The 27,041-nt window shown below is 41.0% G+C and overlaps 1 protein-coding gene across 11 annotated transcripts in view; it reads left to right on the forward strand.

Moving 5' to 3' along the window:
• The first annotated feature begins 986 nt into the window (after positions 1 to 986).
• Positions 987 to 27,041, forward strand: part of tjp1a (tight junction protein 1a) — a 94,486-nt gene continuing 68,431 nt past the window's right edge. For 9 of the 11 annotated variants that reach the window (XM_084008933.1, XM_084008941.1, XM_084008942.1 and 6 more), the window contains exons 1-2: positions 987 to 1,455; positions 13,108 to 13,321. In XM_084008933.1, the coding sequence (XP_083865059.1) occupies positions 1,364 to 1,455; positions 13,108 to 13,321 (306 nt within the window). In that variant the 5' untranslated portion in view covers positions 987 to 1,363. The remainder of the gene's footprint in view (positions 1,456 to 13,107; positions 13,322 to 27,041) is intronic. The other 2 variants (XM_084008939.1, XM_084008937.1) reach the window with 2 other exon arrangements.

A 27,041-nucleotide genomic window follows, 5' to 3' on the forward strand; every position in this document is an offset into this window, starting at 1 on the left:
TCAAGATGCTTGACACATAGTGAAAGAAAGAAATATTACTATGGCCCAACTAATATCGGAATGTTTGTGTTATGTATTGGTAGATAGTCATTTTTAATAACGTATAACCCACCAAAGTCTTTTTGGCCCATCGCATTTTATTTTAAAATGATTGTGACGAAGAAATGTATATGGGATATATTACAGTGCTCCCTAGTGGACAAACTATATAAAGGCTAAGTTGCCCTTCTCGCTCTAATTCATCGTATAGCGAATATATACAGTATATATAATTAATAATGTGCTTTTGTGTCACTATGTTACACATTTTACAATCAGATAAATATACAGTATGAATGGAAAATATAAAAACAGTTCATGTATAAAGAGATGATCACATCAAGTAAATAGTAGGATAAAGGAATACTGTGTAATAGGTTGATTTGTTGCTGGTCTTCACACTTCAGGGTCCAAGTATCCACAGTCTAATTTAAGGGTGTCTAAACCCAGAATTGGTATTGAATTGTTGTTGTTTTCCTTTACTGCTGTGTTTCCACAGCTGCTTTGTTCCCCTCTGAAGTCCAGTCTGAGTGCTTTCTAACAACTCAAACCCTGATGTTTTAATTGTGCATCATGGACCAATCCTGAGAAAAACTACACCCAAAACGATGCGTTTTGCCTCCGATTCTACAACACTGAGAAATTGCTCAGCAGTAGTAGGTTCCCCCCTCTTAAGCCATTACATCCCTGCCTCTCTCGTCATCCTCCTTCCCTCTCCCTCCTCCTCTGTCACTCCCCCCCAAACCCTCTCTCTCTCTCTCTCTCTCTCTCTCTGTGTCTCTCTCCTCTCCTCTCCTCTCCTCTGAACACAGGCGCTCTTTATTTCCTACCTCGCAGACGTTTGGGTGCCACTGCCGCTGCATCCTATCTCTGACTCTGTTTCTCTTCATTCTTTGACTTCACAGAGACAAACCGGGATTTTTGAAAAAAACAAAAAAAAGACAGGGGGGGAAAAAGTGGCCGCTACGGCGCGAGCCACAACAATGACCCGGTCCTGACTAAAATTGAATGGATTAGCCAATCTATTCTAAGCTCTAATGAGATTAGAGACATGGGTCGCGGCGGCGTGGTACTACCTTTCGTTGAGCTCCTCGGGGAATATTTTCCCCGTCAACAGTCCTCCAGACGTGGAAATGACGTGTTTTACACTGAAGATGCCGCCGGTGCCAGGGGACAATAACAGACACTTGAATGCACGCTCACCTGTGCCGCTTCTGTGGCGCGCGGATTCGGATTCCTAGAAGTAGAAGTAGTAGTGGAAGTAGCAGCAGCAACAGTAGTTGTAGTAGTAGCAGTAGCAGTAGTAGTAGTACAGGAGGACAACATGAAGTACCAGAAATATATCACGGTGATGCAGATGGCCATGGGAGTGACAGCCTCCAACAAAGACTGCCTCCCCACTAAGAGACAGCTGTGGTGAGTAGAGGAGGAGGAGGAGGAGGTGCGCGTGCGGATGGGAGCGTGTGTTGGTGCGTAGGTGGAAAGAGTGGCAAAATGCAGTGGTGTCTTTTCATGTGAAGAAAACCGCTTTAAAATTAGCCTCTTAGCGTTGTTGCCATGAGAACCCCCCCCCCCCCCCCCTTCTCCCGAGTCTCGTGCGAAGTTGAGGCTGAGCAGCTGTTGGCGGAAGTCGGCTGACTCCATGTCTCCTCGCCCTCGACAACAGTGTCATGTCCACGCCGGAGACACCCACACACACGGCGGGCGTGCAGCCAGGCAGGAGAGGCTCGTACGGCGGCTTCGCGTGCAGCCGTACATGGCACTGGGTCCCCGCGCGCGCGCGCGTGCGTTCGCGCGGTCTCTCCGTGTCTCGCTCGCTGGACTCTAGTTTGTTGTGATCCAGCTAGTTTTCACACGCAGCGGACGGAGCAGGTGTATTGGCAACAACAGTAAACAAAGCATTCCGCTGTGAAATTATTTGGCTTCAGTGAGTGTGCATGTGGTGGTTTGCATTTCCCCAGCAAGTCTCGGTTCTCGGTCTATTTCTGTGAGCTGATGTAAAAAAAAAAAAAAAAAAAAAAAATGCCGGCTGGTTTCTCCACTCTCATCACTTATTCAGTATCCTCATGCCGCCTTCCTTTAGATCACCATGTGTAGGAGTGATGCTAAAGAGGCTGACCATCACTGGCTGCTTCTGCTTCATGAATGTTTCCACTGAGTTTAATTCATATCAATGTCTGTTGTTATTTACCCATAAACGCAAACGCCAAACTTTATTGACTGCATTTCACGTCTGTAAAGATCTGTTACCAACCATTTCTATTTTATATTGGTTGTATTTATTGTAGGTTACCACCAAGGATTGTTTTCATTGTCTGTTAAACTGTTGATTATTTTCAAGCTAATCAGTGCATTATTTGGTCTATAAAATGGTAGAAAATAGTAAAAAAAAAACAATAACTTGTCATTTAATAAAGCTCAATAAAATGGCAACACATACCCACTTAGTTGGCCAATCGCTTTGTGCATTTTGTAAATCATTGGGTTGATATATAAGAACAATAGGTTGATATTAATGTCTGTAACCTCAATGGCTTTTGACACCATGGCAGCATCTATTAAAACAGATATCCTGTGTTATGATGACAGGTGTTGGTATGGTAAACAGTAAGTCTCTTCCTCTTGCTCGTTTATATTAGAATCTGAATTAATTAAAAAAGGAAATTACAAAAAAAACATTCCACAGCTGAGTAGGGTTCAGTCTAATTATAGGCTCTCATTATTCCTACAATAGGCACATTCAGTTCCTCTTCTTCTGTAATACACATAGATGACATTAAGGGCAAGGTATAATCCTTCCAGACTGGCATTACCTTACAGTGAGAAGACAAACAATGGTTTATTCTAATGACTGTCCGATCCTGAGCCTGTAATAAAACACCTGACTGAATCTCCTCTCCGCTTGCGACTGCCGTCAAACGTGTTGCAAAGGACACAGTGGTGACTTGGTTTTGACACTTCTCCCTTAAGAGAGGCGCGGCGGTTTGTCTGGGGCCATCACATCATGGTGGGGGAAGGGGCACGGCCATTAAAACTGGATTACTGTATCGCCTCCGACAGCCACTTTAACGAAGGGAAGCTGAGCCAGCGTGCGCCTGCAGTGTGTGTTTCATGGAGTCACCCAATGCATTCACTTGCATGTCATGTCTGTCTTTATCCAGGGTGAAGTCAGAGCTTAGAATCAGTAGGCTTGCATGCACACAAGTACCTCCATTACTATGAATACCCAGATTCAGGTATACCAACAAACAATGTTACGAATTTAAAATTAGGACGACTTTGATCCTCAACTTTATATCCAGATCCATTAGAGCTACTTTGAGCAGCAATATGGATGGATAGATAATTGCTGGAGGGACTTTGTTGATTTAAGATGTATCCATTCATCCTTCTATTTTGTATAGCCACCTATACCCAGGAAAACATTTTTTCTGAAGGTGCTCTTTTCTTCAGATTTACTCTTTGCCCAGAGACAGAATGGAGACATCACTTATTATAGATGAGGAGGAGGTTGCGTGCCAGATGGTTTTTATGATCTTCCAAAACTGTCAGCCCCCTTGATTAAACTCTACTCCCATCCATCCATCACGTTTAAAGAACAGTACGTTGCATCCACAATGCAATAAACTCGTCTCTGCATGAGCAATGCTCCACGTTTGTGTATTTAGCATTTTAATATATGGGTGATGATGCATGCCCAATGACAATTACTGCTGTCTGTACATAAACGTGATTACCGCATCTGCCATATTTCTAAGCTCAACAAATGTGTCAAGTGTTTATCCTGACCAGCTGCTTTCAAGATCTAATTAGCAGTACAAGTACCATACAGGAACCTTTTTTACATCATCAGCAGTAACCTTAGCATTTACATCAAACTGTATTGACCATTTGAGTTGCTATAATGTTCCTGAGGTAATACCAATTAAATTGAAATAATTTGAAAAACAACAACCTTGTGTATTTAGGGAGCTAATCCAGAGGGTCTATTTCGCATTCCACTTTGTAGCCATTTTGAATGGCCAGATCGCCAGGGAGGTTTTATGTTTCCTATTGGGTGTTTGATATATATATATATATATATATTTAATTTCCATTTATTTTCACAAATAAAAAAATATGGTCGCAAACAGGATACCAGTTATAACTCACCGTTTAACTGGTTGAATCTCCAGTCTGATCGTGAGTTGGTGGATATGTGGTTTGCATAACAGAAGTGCATTTTTAACTGATTCAGGGTGGACAGATTATTTTATTATACGTAGATGCTGAAGTGATGTTGTGTTATTTTCCCATGTGTTGAATGACATCGCCGAGAGCTGTTTCTTATCTCTCATTCAGCGCGGCTCACCACAGTATTGCAAGTGTCAAAGTGAGCTGCCTATGCATTACCTCAGCATCTTTTTTTGCATTATATTCTGTATGTAGACCGACATATTTGTGAAAGGCCAGTATTGGATTAATTGTTTGGACTCTAGTGGGGAAACTAGCACCAGTGCAGGACCATTGAATAAGAGTGTAGAGTATGCAGTCATCAGTGGCTAGTGTGATTTTTTTTTTATTATGATTTATTTATTTGTCCTAAATTCACCACATCTTCAGTGAAATTCCTTTTTTGTTTCAGGCACTTTGCCAGACAAACACAACATTGTTGTTATAAGTTATGCTTTGTGACAGATTACTTGGTTAAGGTGTTTAGCTGTAATAATCTGAATAATGTTTTTTCCTGGATATAATCCAATTAAAATAATTCAGATGAAGGCACTCAATAACAACAAACAGGAGGCTCTACAGTATACGACTGCATTAAACTGCATAAAACACATTGCTGTGATGCACACAGTGGTCTGTAATAACCACAGCACTGTAATTAATTTAAGATTATCCATAAATAACAATTAGCCTGGTGGCGTGTGTTTGGGCTGGTTGTAGCTCTTCCTAAAGTGGGCGTATCGTCCTCTGTTGTGGACCAGATGTCCACTCTGCTCCCGGTGACGGTCCACAGTGACAGATCTGCCTGGTGTTCTCAGTCCACCTGCTTCATGAAGCATAAATTCAATGTCCCTTCTTTCCCTCAACACACACGCACACACGCACGCACACACACACACACACACACACACACACACACACACACACACACACACACACACACACACACACACACACACACACACACGCACACACACGTGTCAGACCTTCTGCCCTCTGATTTGCCTGTCCACATGTCCTCTCGCCCAGCTATTCAGAGGAACACACACATTCAACAACTCCTCTCCTACCCACTCCACTCCTCCACTTCTAGTCACAAAGGCCATGATGCGTAGTCTCACACAAACTGACAATGCCACGTATTAGTTACCTCAGCAGGAGCCCAAGTCCAGGATGGGCCTGTCATAATAATCAGTACTATTCTGAAAAATAAGGACTTTTTCTTCTTTATTCTCAGTATCTCTCTGCCTCATTCTCCCTGAAGTAAGAAAAAAAAGCCTTTTTTGGTATCAAAGTCATGAAGTCTGATCTTGAAAACACAAGTCCTGACTTGAACACGCTACTCAATCTACAGCTCTTTATGGAGTAGGCTATATGTGAAGGTGCACGTACGTACGTGTTTGTTTGTTTTTGTATTCAGTGTTTCTGTCCATCAGGAACTCGCATGTTCTTACTTTGGCAGAACGGTTGTAATCTCCTCTCAGATGGTTTATGCCACTAAAGGGAACAGATTACACAGGGTTTATTGACTCGTGGCTCACCCCTTACCCCCACCCGCTCTCAGAGCATCCTGTGGGTGTGTGTGTTGATGTGTTGGGTCGTGTGTGTGTGTGTGTGTGTGTGTGTGTGTGTGTGTGTGTGTGTGTGTGTGTGTGTGTGTGTGTGTGTGTGTGTGTGTGTGTGTGTGTGTGTGTGTGTGTGTGTGTGTGTGTGTGTGTGTGTAGATATTTGGGTGTCTGTGCCAGTGTGAGTATGTCTCTGTATGTGTTTGTGGGTTTGGGCCTCTGGTGATACTAGCGGCAATGCACCTGGGTGTGCATTTTAAAAGTGACCAACACTGTCTAAAAGATAAAGTTAATGTATTTCATGCTTATATTTGTGTTGCTTTTCAAGATAATGGCACCTTCCACAAACTGGTCGCATCTGCAGGCAGAATAGTGGTTGGTAAATGTTGCATGTTTTGCATGCTATTTGCAAGTAGCATCATTATTCTTGCATACTATAGCAATACTGCACAGAAGCTGAACATCAGCTAGATGTATGTTGTCTGTGTTTGACTTTATATTTATACATTGCCCCACTTGTCCCCTGAGTGGTCTTGTGTTTCCTCCTTCAAGCTCAGGTCCCTAAGAGAGGCCTGGAAGCCTGAGGGTTCTGCACAGTAGTTATTTGTCCCTATGACTGCACACTTCTGGACAGAGATCACAGATGTTGTTACTGGAATTTGCCAGAGCCACTGTCCCAGTTTGGGCATTACAGCCCCGAGTGCTCTGCACCAGTACCACTTATGCCTTTACTCGTATTTTTCAAGCTTCCCATGTTTCTTCTTCCTGATGTTGCTGTCCCTTGGGATACCTACATCTTTCACTACTGCTGTTTGTCCACCACCACGATGGCTGGTTGGTTGGTTAGCCATCACCAGTTTAGTAGTCTGGATCTAGAATAGCTTGGTCATTCTTAACCACCTTTGGAGGTGTCTTCCATTTTGCCTCGGGCCTTCCAGCCCATACTTAGCACAGATGTACGCTGTACCTGCCTGTATCTTACACCCTGCTGTTATGTGCTGGACTGTCTCAGGGGTATCTTTGCATAGCCTCCACCTGGGATCCTGTCTGGTTTGGTAGACCCCAGCCTCCACCTGGGATCCTGTCTGGTTTGGTAGACCCCAGCCTGCACCTGGGGTGCTGTCTGGTGTTTTAACCCGGGACTTTTTTGATCTTGTGCTTAGCACCTTAGCGCTCTCGTTAGCGTTCTTGTGCAGCCATAATTAGTTCCGGATTATTGTAATGGTGATCTTAACAAAGAGTCTAGTAATGGTTGCTTAAAGAGTTTGTTGGCGGCAGTGATGGTAGCAGAGGCCTATCAGAGACTCATGGTCTCCAGTCAGTCAGACGCCAAGCAGCAACGACTTTAAGAATCTGTGAGTCACACGTTCTCGGCCTCTGGTGACTCTTGACTGTCACGATGGCTCACAGGGGGCTGACAAGATGGCATCCATCACTGCCGTCACATAAATAGAGAAGGACACAACAGAGGGGATCTGCTTTTGTCTGACGGAGATGTCAATTTATTCTTTTCCTTCTTTTTCCCTGCTTGGCTAATTTATATCAACATTCAAATCTTATGTTGCCTTATCGAGGCATTTCATTTATGTTAATATGATGCAATAGCAGTCTACTATAGTGTTATAGAGAGTGTCTGGAACTCATAAAGTGGCTGGTTTCTTAAGCCTTTGCCAACTGAAGCACCCTTAGTGATCCTATTTTATGTCCTCTATTCCAAAGGTTGAAATCGACTAACTGATAAAATAATTTATGGCTACACTGGGATAGGATACATATTATTGCTGACCTTGACTTAATATTCCATATGATTTAAGATTGGTTTTCAATCTTCCATGTACGATTTGAGCGATATGTACCAAATGCATTGCTGGGAAAATCCCACCCTAAAAACAATCATGGGTAAATATGAATGTTTTGAACATGATAAGTGTGTTTGTACTTACATGCACCACCACCTGTTTGTTTAAATATATTTTAAGGACTTCCTCTCCTGGTAACGGACAGTTATCTGTTAGTGAAATGTATAAAACATTCTACTTATAGCTGGTGGGATGGTGTATGTGAGAAACAGTAGGGTGGCATCACAGCCTACTCTCTGTTTTTAGCCCAACTGGTCTTTATGGCAGATCTCTGCTGCTCACACATTGTGTTGTAATGTGGCCAAAGGTTGGGTCTGTGTCTCTCTATTGATGTATGTAATGCACAGTTGGGAACAGCCTAACTTTTTGAAACCAGCCATTGACTTGCCTGTTACCCCCCTCTCCACAGGGGTCAGACAGCATTCGGGCATGAGTATTGACCCGCCTTGTTTGATACACGTCTACATTATATGCCTAATCGTGTCTGCCCATCTGTCAGGCCTGTCTGACCTAATCAGAGTCCTGATCTTGCCACAGATTTTCAGTCGCATACTGGTCTGTCCAGGTGGCCTTGGCAAAGAGCTTAGAGACTCCAACTCGTAAATATAAAGCTTTCAGACATTCTCAAGCATGTTATAAGCAAGTCAGCATATTAGTCATTGGTTTCATTCTTCTGTTAGGGAGGGTCAGTGAGGTTATCTTTATAAAGTAGGATGTGTCATGCACCTCTTGTCACCACTTGTCCCCTGAAGTCGGAGAGGGACCCCTGAGCAGAATGATGCATGTTCATGGGCTGCCATTACTTCCAGCTGAACAGTCAGGCATTACAAAGCAGTCAAAACGACCTCTGAGCCATACGCTGTCCCTCTGTCCTTTGTCCCTTTGCATCATGGTCTTTCTCCTTTTGTCTTTCGGCCCCTTTCCGTCCACCTTCGCCCCTCAGCCCTATGTTCCTGCATGCTTTGTTCAGCTGTCTCCTTTCTTTTCCGTTTCTTTGTCTTTTGCTCTTACTTAAAATGCTCCCACCTATGCAATGGTGGCCATGTAGTTAGTGACTGAGTTTATATGGACAGTTAAATAAATGACTTGCACACTGACACGGTAAAAGCCTCTTTCAAAAGGTCTGAGAATATAAATGGAAAGAGGAAAAGTCAGTAGAGCTATTTCGGATGCACCACTGTCGCTTGATGAACCGGAAGATATGAGCAAAGGCAAATCCCAGGATCCAAAGACAACCCGTCAGAGGTCTGTTTAACATTTTGGTCAGAGCACGGTCCATTGTTAGACGTGATGTAAAAGCAGTTGGAGAAGTACGCACCCTGCTCTAGTTAGAGCCACCTGAGCAGAAGAGGATAGTCAGTCTATGATGAGATCATGTCTCTGCATGTGTGTCTCTGACTGGAAGCATCGCTGCTTAGGTCGAAGTGTCAGGATGGCGATGAGATACATTTGCGTTTGTCCCTGTAGTCCTCACTGAATGGAACCAATTGTTCTGCAAAGTGCTCTCCATCTGAAGATCTGTCATAACATCATACCTCTGAGGTAACAGGAGGATGTACCCTGAACCCTGGTAGCCCTCCAACCCCGACCCCACCCCCTTAACTTCCATAGAGCAGGCTAGTTAAACTGGTGTCTTCAAGCTTACTGATGCATGTCACTGGTTTAAATATAAATATGTGCTCAAATGTTAAATAGAACTGGGCGTTCTGTATGTAGGTAACTGATGATGTTAAAAACTGTTTTGCTGTAATTTTAGTGTATATACACTATAGAGTATAGGTTTGAAAATGATATTTTGACAAAATAATACATTCTAAATTAAAAACACCTTAATATTTTTACATGTGCAACCGCAAAAAGCATCATTGATTTTTCATACTATGTACTAAATATATCGACCCCAGAGGGGAGGTAAGTTAATAATTTCAATGTTTTCGATCAGTTAGAAACATTAGGAGAAACATTAGTCCATGATAAAATGAGCCTTCTTCTCCTATGATTTATTATCTCAGGAAACCTTTATGCTCATTACGGCATGAGGTTCAGTTCGTATATTATGGTCCTACTACATTGAAATAGAGAATAAAGCAGGGTATGCTCTGGGCCTGGGCATGGTTACCTTGGTGACCTCTGTGTTTTTGTCTTATATCTTTAACCCTTTCACAGTGTGTTCAGTTCATGAAAGTTAATAACAATTTTAGTTAGTAACAATTTTGGTTGCCTAGATTGTCTTATTCAGGATTCAGTTAACTCCAGCCTGTCGTTTCAAACAGCAGTTCACACAGCCAATTGCTGACATCATGGCGTCCACTTCTTATACATTCTAAATTAAATAGAAAAACAGCATTTTTATTTTTTGAAAAATGTATTCATTTGTTTAATAATGTGTTTATATCTAATCATATTATAACTCATAAATACTTGTTTACCGATGAGTTAATCAATTAATCAAATAGTGATTTCCTTCAGTTAGGCTCTAACATTTACACATCGCTGCGATGAGGTAATCTGTAAAGCTTTGCTAATGACCTCTTAAATCCAGAGCAGGAGGGATTCTCTATTTTGGGCTGAAGTCTCATGTAATATTCATAAACTTTTTCAGTCGGTGCCTAATGTTTCTTGTTATTTATCTATTTTTGTCCTGTAAGATGTTGTTTGAACTAAAGGGGTCACTTTGGGTACGCATTGTGAGTGCACTTATGCCTGTTTGTTGAGTTTCTCCATTTTTCTCCAGAGGCAGTGAAAGGTGAAACTAACTTCTGTCTGCACAGACCGCCAGACTGTGTCTAATCCACTGGCTTGCATGGCTCAATATATCTTCCTGAAATCCGTCTGATGATAAATCATTCAGAGGACAACAGCAAGTGAGCAGACATACTGCTCCATCTGGTATTCTGTATAGTTATAATATTTGTATCCTAATGTTTAAACTGCTTGTGGACCAAACTTTACATCAAAATAACTCAACGTGTCTGTCTTTTTATATTCATACATGGCTCAACTCACCTATGTTGTTGGTGTTACATCAACAATTAAAAAAAGAGAGGAGGAAAAAGGGCAGTAAATGGGAAAATTACCATTTAACAGGCCAAGTCAAAAATAGCACTGTGGGCCTCTGCAAACATTAATACAGTTGTTTACGGTGCAGCTTTGCTTCTATCAATGTGATTTTCCTCTTTGCTTTGATGTTAATAGAATCATACACATTGTTTAACATTTTGTCACGTGATTTAGGAAATATCTCATTGCAGGTTATGTTACAAATTTGTTCATAGCAAATTATACAGTGTAATCCTTGAGCCAAATCGGCCATGTTTCTTTGTCTCTCTGTTGTCCTCTTTCTCTTTAATGATGTTATCTATAAGTATCGGATTATAGGGTGAGCTACGGGTTTTAAAGTGCCCTCCTTAATGACTCCTCATTCTTAGAAACCGGTTTGAAACCCACAGAGCCCCATAAGCTACTGCCCTTTGTAAAGCTTTCTCTGAGATGACAGTGACAGAGATTCAGTGTTTGTGTCTTGGCTGGAACAACATGAAATGATTAGCATTAAAGCCCTCACATGCAGTGTGTCATGAAAATAAAGTGCAAGAAAATGACCGAAAGATTAATATTTTTTGGAAATGTGAGCCCTGCGTTTGAGAGGAGCGGCTCTGATGTTTATGGTGCCTCTTCTTAAGTAGTTGTGTTGGTGAGACCGGCCCACACCCAGTACCACCACCTGTGCACCTTTTGTGTTGCCTTGTAAGCAGCATCCATTTCTGAGAACATGTGTTCTCATTTTCTGCCAACTTGATCTGATGTGCCAATACCTGAGTGTTCTTTTATTGCCTTAACCAAAGGTCACCAGCTGCTGCCGGACGAAAACAGTAAGGTGATCTGCCATTGTTCGTCTGCCACGTTCCTGTTGCTTGTTGTGATTGGATGAACTTTACCATGGGCCTTTAGCCAGTCGTCTCCATGCCCAGAGAGATTGAGACTCGGTTTATTTTTTATGAAAAATCGTCCATCTTCTCTTTCACCATGCTATACTGGTCACTGCAGAGCTGAGCTCCCTATAGGGCTGCAACCATGATTATTTTCATTTATCTTATATTGTGAAAATTGTAATATCGTGCCCATCACCATTTCCCAGCACCAACACTCAAAAACCCTTATTTGATTTCTAATAATGTACAAGTTTGAAAGGTGTAAAATATTCACATTTTGACCCAAATATGTTGTAGGAGATGACAATGCATACATTCAATGTACAGTTTATGTTGTTGTCTGCTAACATTATTCGTCTTTAAACCACATACATGTATGCATGATTATAAACGTCCATGTCAAACCAATTCCCCTTTTGAGGAACTTATACATTTAATCCATTCTTTTTTTAATAAGCTTTTAAAGAAATTGGGTTTTAAATTGTCAGTGTTTTTTCCCTTCGGGATTCTCCTTATGTTACCATGGAAATTACCTCCCTTTGCAGCCGTGCTTGTAAGTGGTAAAGTAGCATAAGCATGTGGCTTAATCATAGAAGGCAAGTGGATGCTTCATACCTAGTCTCCATCTGCAAGCCACCCGCTGACATTCAACCCAATTATTCACACATGCTGGAATGCAACCACAGCCAACAGGAGAGGATGTCCTTTAAAAAGTAAAGACAGCAAGAGGAAAGTTATGTCACTTTGATCCTCCAGGCATCTTGATGTTTTCCTTCAGATATGCAGCAGTGCCTGCTAGCAGTGTGGATTGTTCTTTGGAGAATACATGGTCATCGTGAATCATGCGGTATTTAATGGATGTGGGCACATCAAGTTGATGAACCCACAAGCTATACAACATCAGAAACATTCAAGACTTGAGCCCACATGCGGATGTCCCAGATGTGTTTGTTTTACCAAGTAAAGCTTCAGTTGAAATGTAACTGGTGCCTTGAGGTGACACAAAATACATTTACATGCACTTAAATCTTCTTTTTTCTGGTCACTTTTGTGAGGGCATTGTTATGGAATTATCCAGCAGACACAGAGCAGCATTAATTCAAAGTCAGGCTGCATGACCTTTGAAGTCAGTTTTTGGCCTCCACCAACTTCTAAGGAAAATATCTGTCTCTTTAGCAGCAAAATACTAACACTAAAAACAGTTGAAAACACCACCCTGCTTCTGCTGGAAACAACACTGATGTAGCTTTAAATACCCTTTTTATTATCCACCTTCTGCAGTAACATGGTTTTACTAATAGATTGGGTTAATAGATACGTTTGCAAAGCAACCTGCTTCCTTGACTTAGGACATTTTTTTTCTGTGGCAGTTTTTGAAAGAAATGATGACGTTCAATGTTGCCTATCACTGAGAATCGTCTATTATTCTGCTTTGCCGACCAAAAGTTTTGTGCCTGCATTATTTCTGATATCGTCTTTGTTTCTCTGACTGTTCTGTGGCAGGGTGCCGGCCCAAGATGGAGAAACATCCCCCTCAGGTGCTCCTGGGTGTTCAGATGGGCCTACAGGTGCTATGGGTGGCGCTGGTGCTATGGCAATGCCTGCCACCTCCACCCTCTCGTTGCCCATGAGCCAGGGTAAACCTTCTCTGCGTCGCATCAAAGGCCGCATTCACCGCAGCAAGAGCCTGGACAGCATGGATCTGCTCGACTCCAATGTAAGGCCCACTCATTACTGGTCACACCTACTTAACATGCACGCAAATAGGAGGAGTGCACGGACCCTCCAAACTTCAGAAGCTGGAGATGGCAATTATTCGACATTAAAAGGCTTATAAACATACTCAACAATTATTCAATTATCAAAAACTGTGATTTTCCATTTTAGTTTGTGTGCTGTCTTTTAATGGAAACATGGTGTGTTGAAGACCATTTATTGATTGGACCCATTGATTTACATCAACAACAACAAACAGGACTTCCTCAGAGGAGGGTGCTGGGAAAATGTGTGCTTGTAAACATCATTGGGTTTATTTGTATTCCTGCAGCAATGGTATTTAATGGCCCTGCATTAAATAGAAGCCGTGATTACATTGAGTAAATAACATTTACTCTGATTTCAAGGGAGAATAAAAGTCTGAGAAGTCCAAACACATTTTTTTCTGAGAATGGTGTAATTCAGATTTAACATTTACACAAGCTGCAGCACTAATTCTCACACATATACACACACACACACACACACACACACACACACACACACACACACACACACACACAGTGTGACCTTTGGTTATGCAATATTTCTTTGATTTTCAGATGAGCACAGTTTAACACATTCCATATGTCTCTCTCTATGACTGGTTTATTCTCATGAAAAGTATTAATCTGATAAATGATTGGGTAAGCTGCTTGGACCTAAAAACGCTTACTAACTCTGGGATTGTCCATTGAGCTGAGAACTGCGTTTGGCCCACTCTCTCCACCGGTCAACTCATGCGTACTTTGCTTGTGTGTGTGTGTGTGTGTGTGTACCTGTGTGTTTGTGTGTGTTTATGAGTGATGTGGCTTTTGGGAAAGCGACCAACGGTTTATGATGTAAAATCATGCCAACCTGCTACTAATGCATGCTTGGTAAGGCTGTTTTTTTTTTTTGGTGGCATGGGACCACAGTGAACACACAAATACAGATAAATCTCTCTTCTGCTCAGCACTACTGAATGAACCCCTACTACTTTCTTAATAACTTGGCTCTCTGTAGATGTCTCCTTTAATAAATGTTCACAGTGTGACGTGTCCTCATCTGCCCCGTCATTCCTCTCCTTGTTGACAGTCTGCAGTGTGTGTGGGTGTGTGTGCTCATTGGGTGATCAGTGTTTGAGCAGGCCTTAATTGAGAGCCGCCTGGTGTGCCTGTGTAAGGACTCATTATTCTTTCCCTCTACGGCAGCTGGTCTGTTGTCAGAGAACGAGCGGGACTTGTTATAGTTACCGTTCACACAGGTTAACCCATTATTGATATGTTGGAGGGTTCTAGGAGTGAGTCATAGTGTGAGGTTGACAGTCAGGAATGACACGGCATTAACCTGATCCACCAGAGAGTTTGTTACACAGAAACAAATCCGTGAACTCATCATTGGAAATGCTTTGGAAAATGGCAGGCACTCTAAAGAAATACTGGTCAGGTGATTGGATGAACCGTCTCTCAATCAAAGTCAAAGAAGACGTACATGTTTTTGACAGTTTGATTGACTGCTGGCATCAAGATTCCTGTCAGTTTCTAATTTTGAGACAGAAGAGGAAAATATCTCACAGATTTTTAGAACAGCCTTGAGCACTCTGCCCCATGATCCTGTGAGACGTCTGGCCTGAATCAAAGTTTTATTTTCATACCTTTGCTGACGTTGTTGAAGTAAGAGCAGTGGTGGTTTGCAAAGGAGCTGTAGAGGCAGATGGTGAATAGAAGTTAGATTGGACTGCTTTTATTTCATCCCCAAAACCACAAAGCTTGTAGCAGTGATGATGCACTTTGAGTCGAGTGGGGGATGCTTTGTCCAACAGCTGTTAACAGGGAAAATAGAGCTGAACAATTTGGAGAAAATATTTGGTCGACTATTGCCATTACAGATGTGATTATTACAAACCCTAAAAAACATAGTCAATCAATCAGATTGTGATGTGGTCCTACAGGAACTGTTTTCTGCCAAAGTTAGAACAATTTGGGATATTTCAAAATATACTGACTGTGGTGACGGTGGAGCTGTCTGTTCATGTTACTGTCAATCCAATCTGATCAAATGACATCCACACACTCCTGATGAAGCAGCATGTTTGAATTCTAACTGAGACGACAATTAGTCATCTCTTTTTGTAGTAAAATAATTATGTCAACCTGTTTTTAAATGTATTTTTAATTTTATGCTTCCACGCTGGGGACCGGAGACATTATGGTTTCGGTTTGTCCGTCCCTCTGTTCGTACGTCCGGTCCATTCACATGAAAGCGATAACTGAGAAACGCTTGAAGAAAATGTCTTCAATTTGGCACAAACGTCGACCTAGACGAATGAGATGAACTGAGTATATTTTGGTGCCACAGGGTCAAGGCGACTGTGACCTAACATCCGTCCCATTCTTGTGATATTTTGAGAATGCCTGAAGCTAATTTCTTCAAATTTGGCACAAACATCCACTTTACAGTCAAGGTTGAACGGAGCAGGATTTAGCGGTTAAAAAGGCCAATGTGACCTCTGTCACTGTATCCATTTTTCTTTGTATATCTATGGGGCACCATCATGAAACCCCCCCAAAATATAATTTCCCTTTTGAGTTCTGATATTTTTCTCAAAGGAGAACATAGGACAAGATATTTGCAGATATTTGTGATGGGATTTTAGCTCCCTGTAGCTGCGTAGCTTCACAGAGTGACAATGTAAGCTCCACTTTTCAGGAGTTACGTAAGCTCAAAACAATTTAACAATATTTTTTGAAGTTTCTGGCATTTACACTACAACTAACAAGGGACCTGTTTTCTACCTCTCTTGATGTGAGGCGACTGTATATCTACAGAAAGACTCACCGCTCTCTGTAACAATAATACGATACGATTTGCAACAAAACCATTTTCAGGTCTTTTTCACAGAAGACATTTTGACATGTTACAGTAAGAGAAGCACATGTGTAAATAGACATTTGCAATTGCTTTATACCATTAGCTGCTTCATTTTCAGGGTTCTGGTATTGCTTGCTCACTGTTATTAGCATTAATGTGATTAGTAACACATGTACCTTTCCTACTCATTAAAACACAAAATTATAAAAATAAAAAAAAATCACTATTACGTATTTCCTTATGCAAAACAATGAATTGTATTTAATTGTTTTGCCATAGCTGAAAATAAGATAATTTTGGCATTTCAAATCTATCTTGCATCCTCTTTAACTGTTATTTGCTTTGGTACAAGCCTCACTGACGCTGACACTGATGTGAACCCAGCAGGAAGTATTTCAGGCATCACTGTAGACAAGCAAGCGTTGGAGAAAGTGTCATAGTGATGCTTCACAGTTTTATCTTTAAAGGCCATCAACAAGGACAGTCTTCAAACACAGCCTCCAGAGAACATGGGAATGATTTCAGACGCAAACCTCCATCCTCACAGTCTTTTCAACATTCCTCTCTCCCAATTAAAACAGTATATATACCAACAGCAAATCACAGTGCATACGGAACACGTTATATCCCATACATTATTCAGCTGAGGTGACACTTTGCATGCGACTGTCGGGCATCGCTGCACCTCTCCTTTCCCATGAACAATATTAAAGATGCAGACTAAAAAAAGACCTCCGTATCCATTTCATCTTGCTGAGCTCTCACTCCATGCAACAGTATGGGACGCTCGGAGCATGTTACACAAATACATTAGCTTCCCTTCTCTTACACTGCTGTGGACCATCGCGGGATGTGCATGGGTGTAAGTCTGAAGCATGAATAATAGATGGACGAAATTATCTTCTACATAATGCAGTGTTTTCTTTCTTTCACTTGGAGCTATTTTTGTGTGAATAAAAAACAACACAGTGAAGGCCGTGCAGAAGAGAATCTGAAATCTGTGGTTAAACTGGGTGAACTCACCTGGGACTCAGCTATTATTTATTCAATAGAGGCCGATGGCTCCTCTATTTGTCTTCTAATGCAAAGTAGCTGCCAATGTGTTCTTCACTGTGGAGGATTGATACCGTACAACGATGTCATTGTGTGTGTGTGTGTGTGTGTGTGTGTGTGTGTGTGTGTTTGTGTGTGTGTGTGTGTGTGTGTGTGTGTGTGTTGCTGTAGTGTGACCTGATATTTTGAGTCCTTGAGCTGAAAGTACATGCTGTTTTGGTGAGATCTATGAGACAGAGCTCTAGTTTGTGTCTAGAGTATACACGGAAAGGTTTCAAGTGAAGGTTAGGATTAGTTTCTATCCACCGTGTGTCATAGACCCGGTCACCAACAAATCCAATTTATGGAACCTCCATTAAAGGTGAATACTGCTCATTTTCAAATGTAAAATCTCACTCTTTTCAACGAGTTATCATACCCAAATGACAAAATAGACTATTGCGCATCCAGATAGGCTTGGGCCAGTTTAAAAATGTATTAACCGGTCTGATATTAAGGCAAACACTGGACAGAACCACTATGCCGACCTTTACCACTAGGTGTCTCACTTGCCACAGCAGCCCCTCCTGATTGAAACATTATGCTATTTTACACAGAAGTTTGTAAGTAATCGCGGAAAGGAGAGTCAAAAAATATGCCTGCTTTGTGGCGTAACGCAGCAACAGTGTATCTTTTTACAAAGCAACCCGGCTTTGCAGAACCAGAGACGCCGTGACGCCGCCTCCTAGCCGTATGACATATTAAATGAGCATCGAAAAAATTCAATTTGCTCGAGGATTCTAAACAACTATGAAAGGTGCATTTTTGCTTTTCTTACATATTTACATGACTCTTCAACCGCAAGCAAACTTGCTGTGCATCTTATAGGCCTACATGCTGATGATACAATGGTGGCCTCGTATGAGAAACTACCGGCTTTGTATCTTCTTCGGATCTACATTCTCAGCTCGTTAAATGCTCCGGTGGTGCGTCGCCACGTAAGTAAACAAGATACGACGTGGCATCTCCCCCCTCCCACCTCGACTGAAATGTGATCTCTGTCTTGCCACCCGCCTCAGATACTCGCGGCAGCTCCGTTTATGAATAAACACTATTATGTTAATCACTTGTCATTATTGCTGCTTGTTACTAATGCAGTTCATGTTGGATTTAGTGCCGTGACGCCGTCGGCACAGGTCACTGATGTTTTTAATTTTCCAGAACGTGTCATAAGGATAAATGCCGGTTCAACCACTTTGCATAGATCAAACCGGTTTAGCTCCGTACACCGGATCGGTGAAACTGGAAATCGGCCCAACTCTACATCCAGAGACCTGTTCAGATGTGAATTTATCTTATCTGCCACCTACATGTTAAAGGTTTGGTAAAAATGATATAGACACATAGTCCCTGTTGGACCTCAGTAGGATTATGGAAGAACTACTTGCTGGATTTTCATGAAACATAATGGAAGGGTGTAGCAAGGACCAAGGAAGTACCCGTTACATTTTGGAGCAGATTGGACTTGGTGGAGGTCCATGTAGTTGTTTATTGAACTCTTGTTATTTGCAAAATATGTGTCTTTTGTGACTCATCTTGAACTCGGGAGCGGATACATTAATCCAATCACGTCATTTGAGCTGAATAGCTAACCACACCCATCACATACAAACAGACTTGACAGGTAGCTAGCAGAGCAATAGCATAGGAGGTGTGTGCTTGGATTTCAGCTGATAAAAATGTGTTTACATTTCCTAGGATGTGGTTGTGGTCTAATATATTGATGGCCTCCTTACTCGGCACCTCCCGATTTAACGACGTGGGTGAGGCTGTTTTGAATCTCTCCACACCTCCATATTTCTTTGTATTCATGAAGCTATGACCACTTGTGAGCTATCCAATATAGTGATGTCACCATGTTACACTAGTTTATAGGTTATAATATCTCTGGCTGTGAAAATATCTCCATCAACCAACTGTATCTATTCAAGATTCTCACCAAAGACTGAATCTTACAAGAGAACATTTGAAGGCACCATAATGCAAGTCAATACAGCCTCCCTGTTGTTTTTAAGCTTCGAGCTGACAAGTCAGTCACAATATAAGAAGTGTTTGATCACAAATGTTTTCAAAGTTGTTCCCCCTTTGGCTTATTTTGTATTTGCAGTTGTGACACATTGTGAGTTTTATCTTCACATTTATTAATTTCAGCTGACTTTTATTTAATGATGCCACATTTATTTCACAGATACTTTTATTTCAATCTATTATATTCAATGAGTGGGGCGTGCTTATCTCACAGAATCAGACCAAAGTAAGAGCACCAGAACAGTACATTTATTAATGTCTTTATTCATTTATATTGGCTTAAATGGAATTCCATATAGTGTGTGGCTGTATTGGTGGTACTGTCTATCATTTGTCTAATGTGAATAAAAAACAAACTCACAAAAACTCTTCCTTTAGGTCTGAGAGAGTAACATTATTGCATACAAGGTCTCCTGTCATGAAACATAAACATAGATCCTTTAAAGCATTTCAATAAAACAGCTGAGGCTGCTCCTTAGGTATTACTGTGATCACAGACTAATAGTCTGAATCTGACTAAGTGCCAGAATCGCCTGACCCAGCTCAGTCAGGTCATATAAGCAGGCCACGCATCTTCGATGCTAATATGGCACGCTTTCCTTGTGAGTACACTAGTGGAGGTTACCAGTCAGTCTCAAAGTAAACAAGAGTGAATTGTAGCTTCTTTATCCGAATGCAGTCTTTTTTTATTTATTTAGATATTTATTTATTGAGTAGATGAATATATACACAGATGGATGCATAACATTTCACTATGTAAGCAAGTTGAAAGACTGAACTGCACAATGATGTGACCACAACTGCATGATGTCTCTTACTCGTTCCTCAAATCCCTCGCTCTGACCCCACCACGCCCAATAATGGGCAAAAAATAAAATTAATATCATATACAGATGTGTATCTCCAGTATACATATTTATTAACACGCATACATCTACTGGAAAAAACACAACGGCTAGACATGACCCTTTTTGCATGCACACATAGGCATTGATGTGCACATGCACAACAAAAAACCCTGTTCAAACATAACTCTACTATGTTGTGTACTATATACACAACACATGTTGCATGTTATTACCAACGCATCTAATTAGATATAGGCAGGAGTGCAGGAATACCTGAAGACCTTGAAAGAAAGGAAAATTAGACGAATAAAAAGCGGAAAAAAGGGGAAAGAATTTAAATGATGGCACAAAAAATGTCTGACCAAAATTTTCTTTTTTATGAACCACAGCTGGATATCCTGCTAATTCTTAAATCCAGAATTAAAGTCTTACCAAAAGAATTGAACTGAGTAAAATCTATACTATTTAGTGTGAGTGTAAATGGTGATATTTCAACTGCAATACGTCCACTGAAAACATATCAGTGGTCATGCTCCTTAAACATTAGGATGGGAGCGGGCGTAAAAACTACCATGGCATCTTGTGAAATAGTGCGTGTGTAAAAATGAGTCTTATAAAAACAGCAGCATAAGTCATTTTTACGTTGAGTTGCATTTGCTGCACCCAGCTTGTAGACGTTTTCAGCGTAGTGTTACACACTTCATCACGTGTTGAGGCAGACCTCTCAGGTCTCTGCTGGGCTGATGGGTGCAGGCTCAAAGATGGCTAACACTCAAACACAACTGACAGAGAGAGTAGGGAAGAGATATTACAAAATGGAGTGATGAATGTGAAGGAGGAGTGGAGGTTATGACATGGATGGCCATATGAGAGATGAGAGAATAGTTTGACAGCAAGGGGCAGGATGTTCCGATTAGTTGAATATATTTTCCCTGGATAGACAGGAGGCTCAGCAGACACCTTATAAATAATTCTCTTCGTCCCATGTTCCCAAGGCACTACTGGCCATCATTGTATTCCACGTGCAAGTCGTTCATCTTACCTGAGTTGAAGCAGGCCACTGAAAATTGTCCATGGTTACGTATGTGTGCCTGTACCTTTTTCGTGTGTGTCCTGGACAGGATGTGGTGTTACAGCAGCAACAGTAGTTATTTCTGAACAAATTATTAAATCCACAGCAGCGCTAAGCTTCTAGAGCTTCAAGGATCATCGTACTCATCATGTGGGAAATTAACACCATGGCATCAGCCAAAAGCTGCTGAATGTATGAGTTCTAAGTTAAATTTGTGGACCAGCTTCTTTGAAGGATATACACACGTACACACACACACACACACACACACACACACACACACACACACACACACACACACAGTGACACCATGGATATAACTTCTGTAGATATATGATGCAATAAAGAGAAAGCTGCACATGATGTCAGCGGGCAGTATCTGGCTAAGACCACAGCTCTGCACTTCCTTTACCTTCCTCTAGAGGCAGCACTACTACATCTATTATTGAATGTGATATAAGAATCAAAAGACAGGCATGTTGCATGTGATATGTATGTTTTCAGTATTGATTTAATAATCACAGGAGTGCCAGTGTTGAACAGAAGAAGTCAGAAAACGGAATGAACTGAATGACACATCATTCTTATGTGTGTGTGTGTGTGTGTGTGTGTGTGTGTGTGTGTGTGTGTGATGGTATTGGGCGGTTACATATCTGCATATACAGTGTAGAGGTATTTTGTGTTTCCCAGTATGATATTCTAAGAATAACAAACAGGCAAACGGACCAAGAAACAAACAAACTGAACCAAAAACATAACCTCCGTCGCGGAGGTAATAATAATAACATATTGAGAAATGCCGCTCTACCACTTTTACTAACAACAAATATTAGGGAGATTCATTTCTATGTATAATTTAATTTCACAGTTACTTTGTTGTCACAGTTTTGCTGGAAACAAAATGCTGCACTACTACTACAACTTCTGATGCTACTGCTACACCTACTACTACTACTTCAGTGCAGTTTTGAAGTACTTGTTCTTTACTTGATTGTTTCCGTTTTATACAACGTTCTACTTCAGAAGAAAATATTATATATATTATAAATGTTATATATAACACTTTTGTCTAATAGCTATTACTGTTACTATTTACTTTTCTTCAAAACATACTGTCCGACAAGTTTATAAAAATATGATACATCATTAAACCCAATAGCATATACTGTGAAGCAGTTTAATGAGTTAAATAAACTTAGTATTTCTTCCACCACCAACTGCTACGTCTACTATAATAACGGGAATCATAAGTATAGGAATAGCAAAGTAAATTAAACACTGTGTACTTTCCACCTGTCAGTTTATGTTACATTTCCATCTCATAGTGATTGATTACATCCACGGGTTCATGATTGTCCATGAAGCTTCTCGTTAAACAAATTCACCATTAACCAGCAGCAAATCTATAGGCTGTAACTTTCAGGGTCCCTACGGCTTTGATTTTGATTGCAGTGATTCATTAGCTGTTTGGAGCCACGCAGCCCTCTGCTCCCTGCCCCTCATGTTAGCTCATCACTATGCATCTGTAATGTCAGGCAGGAAGGGCATGCTGGATCAATGTTGGTCCTATAGATAGATGAAGCAATGATCTATGACATCCACAGCAGCAGCCTGTAAGTGAGAAAGCCTTATTTTACACGGGGTCATATGGAATCGTTCACATGAGATTAAATTAAACTAATCAATCAGTCACTCTCGATTGTAGGTTGTGTGTGTGTGTGTGTGTGTGTGTGTGTGTGTGTGTGTTAGATTACAGCTAAAGGGATGACCGGCTGCATACATTGCAGGAAGTGTGTCTTCATATTAGTATGTCCGGTGGTCTGCTGTCCTCTGTGTGATATTGATTGGTCACATTAGGGAGTCTGCAGGTCAGCGTTTCTCAAACAGGGACAGAAGAAGAGCAGGACGGAGGGGAGCAGAGAGGAGGCATGGAGGCCACCAGCAGATAAGATGACAAAGGATACAATGGGAGTTCGAGGGACGGAAAATTAAAAGAGAGCAGAATGACGGGAAGATTGATTGGAGGAAAGTATTGGTGTTATTTTGCTCACGTGGCCACAAGCTCGCCCCCCTTCCCTGCTCTGTAGTATTGACTTAATGTGCCACAGCTGGTTAAAGATGACCTATTGTTCTCACCTTCAGGCTCTTTGTTTACATGTTTGTTTACAGTATATTAATGCTCAATTTTGCTCACTACCACAAAGCCAGCTGTCAATATTGAATAAATAACATAAGCGCCGTACTTGCCCTGCGATGTTTACTTAACGGAGGGGTGGAATTAATTTTATTGATCAAATCAGACCAGCTGACCCAACAGTGTCATACATACTGTAGCCCTGTGATGCTTTCCCATGATATGCAGTATACCATTTATATGCTTCTCATCGGCTCAAGGTGCTTGTGTCGGAAAAGCTTTATTTTATTTATAGCAGCAAGTAATGCTCCTATTAGACATTTGGCAGACATTTTCAGTGTCAGTGACTGACAGTGTTTCCTCAGTGACTTTCAGCAGCTCTGGTGTTTTGATGTAATTTTAGCTTTGCTCTCACATCCATCCCTGTTTTGGTCCCAGCTCCATTTCTGGCACTGAAATGTTTTGCTCTGAATAATTTATCACACTTAAAAGCAATTACAACACCTTGTAGTGTGGAGTGTTTTTTATTTATCTTCTTTTTTTTTTTGGCTGCGCACTGTGACGGAAACCTTGTTGTGTCAGTTGTGAACATTACAGACGTTGGCTCATGCATATGATGTGGTAAGATGTGAAGATTGGGTTAATTTATGACTTTGGGCATTCATCTTCCACGCGGTGGCGGCAGCAGCAGAGCAGCAGCCTCGTCTAATGAGATGAGATTGATTCTCAGCAGCTCAGAATTTAGGCCCTCTCCTCTGTTTCCATGGCAACACAATTACTTCACCCTGGCTATTGGGGGGGTTAGGGTTATAGTCAAAGAGGTGATGTGAATGAGCAGTTTGTAGTGTATGGATGTGTCAAAGTTTATCTTTTTATTTCAGCAATACTATTGGTATTAAGTATTATTATTATTATTATTATTATTATTATTATTATTATTATTATTATTATTATTATTATTATTATTATTATTATTTTCATTTCCAATAATGCTTATATTAAGTTTAAATCTGTTATTAAGTTATTTTGTTGTCTTAATTCAGCACACAAGATTATCAATGGTATAAGTGTGTTATGTTTGTGAAATATGATTCATGTTATATATATGTGCATACTGTACACAATCATCCAGTTGGTGTATATTATTCAGTGTTTATTTATTTGTACTATTTGTTTTGTTTACAACGTACAGAACACTTATATATACATTTTATTTCTTATTTATTCTCATTTAATTTATAGACATGATTTATTATCCTAGCTTTCACTTTTATTTTTTGTACATTTTTACAAATATTGTGAGAGATGCGTAAACATGGAGTTAAATGAGTTTTATGTGCAGGCATACTTGGCCAAACGGAGCTGATTCTGATTCTGATTTAGTGTGTCTCGCTGTTAAAAGGTCAGTTCAGCATTTGTATCAACAGAGAGAAGGGGTGTAAAAGAAAGCAGTACACACTCTGTAAACACTGAGTTCATTTAAGGAGCAAGATTTCAGCCATTAAGTTCACAACATGAAACAAATGAATCTTTGTACCTAAACCACAGGCTGCAATTGACAATCAATGCAGGAGTCAAACGGCAAATACCTGAGAATATATTTCTTCATTAACTGATAAAGAATATAGACACAAAATGCTGTAACCAATGCCCTCTCATCTATTTGATCTTCTCTTGTTGATAAGTGATCATTAATTTCCATTAACCATCAGTCAAGTGCATTTGTCAAGTGTTTTTTTTAACTATCTCCAATATTCATCATCTAATGAAACATTAGAAGTGACCATACATCACTATCAAAAGTCTGTCTTCAGGAGCTCATGAAGCAGCACCCCAGATTCCACTTTAGTGTTTATAAGATCAAATGAAGAAAGAAAAGGGGGGAAAAAATAATGGGTTAATAAGACCCAATGACTGCATGGAGATACAGTGTGTGTCTTTCTGTCTGTCACCACATGCGCGTGTCTGTCGGGGACAGGGGGGCTCTCAGGATAGATTTGTCAGAAGCCAGGGGCAACGCTGTGCACCATTAGGATCAAGGTTGCTATTTCAGGATGCTACCTGCTGAGGGATGTACTCTGCTCACAGTTTTGATGGCCCCTACGCCCAAGTCCATTAAGTAAGGCAGAAAAGGCTCTGTGCTTCTGCTGAGTACCTTGGATGGGACCTATTTTCAAGAAACTGACCAGTTGTTTCGGGTCGGATTTTGTATGTTTGTGACACAAATAGCTGCACATTTTCAGACCACCCGTCATATCCGAAGTAAGACAACAACTGTTGCTGCACATTTCATTTAAATACATGAGGGAAGAGTGTGTGTGTGTGTGTGTGTGTGTGTGTGTGTGTGTGTGTGTGTGTGTGTGTGTGTGTGTGTGTGTGTGTGTGTGTGTGTGTGTGTGTGTGTGTGTGTGTGTGTGTGTGTGTGTGTGAAAAATGAGTCAGTGTTCTTTGCTGATTGACTTCCACAGCACAGACACACAAAGTGACCTCTGCTGCCTTTGGGGTTAAATGTCTCGTCTAGCAGTAAATTAGCTGCAGATTTAGAAGGCATGGAGCCGTTTGAATCATTACTTTAAATCATTCAAGTTTTTACTTACAGGAGATGTATGCATTCATCATAAACACATGCATCATTTAGATTTGCTTAGATAAATGTTTTGATGTGAATGCATTTCCTGTAATAGGTACTGCACACTTACAGGTTGAGGCAGCGATTCTGGAGAAAGATTTTTGACTCAACACCCAAACAAATATTCATATTTCCCGTCCCACTGTCTTTCTCTTTATACATCCACGGCCTTTCCCACGCTGTACACAAGCACTAATGCCCCCTGTTGCTGGTTGGCTGGAATAGTTGTGTGTCTCGCTCTGAGACGCTTTGTTTGTTTCCTGTTTTTAGATGTATGAACACCAGATTTCTTTTCGTGCACACAGAAAGGACAGCTAGCAGGCCATGAGGAGATATTTGCTGAATTTAACAAAAGTGTTTGTGATTAGCATCACTGACTACACACGTCCGTCCATCCATCCATCCATCCATCCATCCATTGTCTACCGCTTATCCTGTATTCAGGGTCGCGGGGGGGCTGGAGCCGATCCCAGCTGACATTGGGTGAAGGCAGGGTTCACCCTGGACAGGTAACCAGTCTATCACAGGGCCGACATGTAGAGACAAACAACCATTCACACTCACATTCACACCTACGGGCAATTTAGAGTCACCAATTTACCTATCCCCATCCTGCATGTCTTTGGACTGTGGGAGGAAGCCGGAGAACCCAGAGAACCCACGCTTACACGGGGAGAACATGCAAACTCCACACAGAAGGAACCTGGACCCGAGCCTGACCCAGGAATTGAACCCGGGACCCTCTCGCTGTGAGGCGACAGTGCTACCCACTACTCCACCTTGCAGCCCGACTGCACACGTAAACATGTTTATTTTAGCTGTAAACAAAGTGATATGACTGTACTGTGATAAAAAAAGATTTAATTGTAAATGTTGTCATGGGACTCAACACACCATCTACTATTTTTAATCAGTATCCACAAACTATGAAGACATATTATATTGTATTATTCTAGAGTATTATGGTGTTTTATTATATTCTTATTCATTTTATATATTTTTACCTATATTCATTCTAATGGGTGC

This window comes from Eutrigla gurnardus, assembly GCF_963514095.1.
Source record: "Eutrigla gurnardus genome assembly, chromosome: 1".
Classification (NCBI taxonomy): domain Eukaryota; kingdom Metazoa; phylum Chordata; class Actinopteri; order Perciformes; family Triglidae; genus Eutrigla; species Eutrigla gurnardus.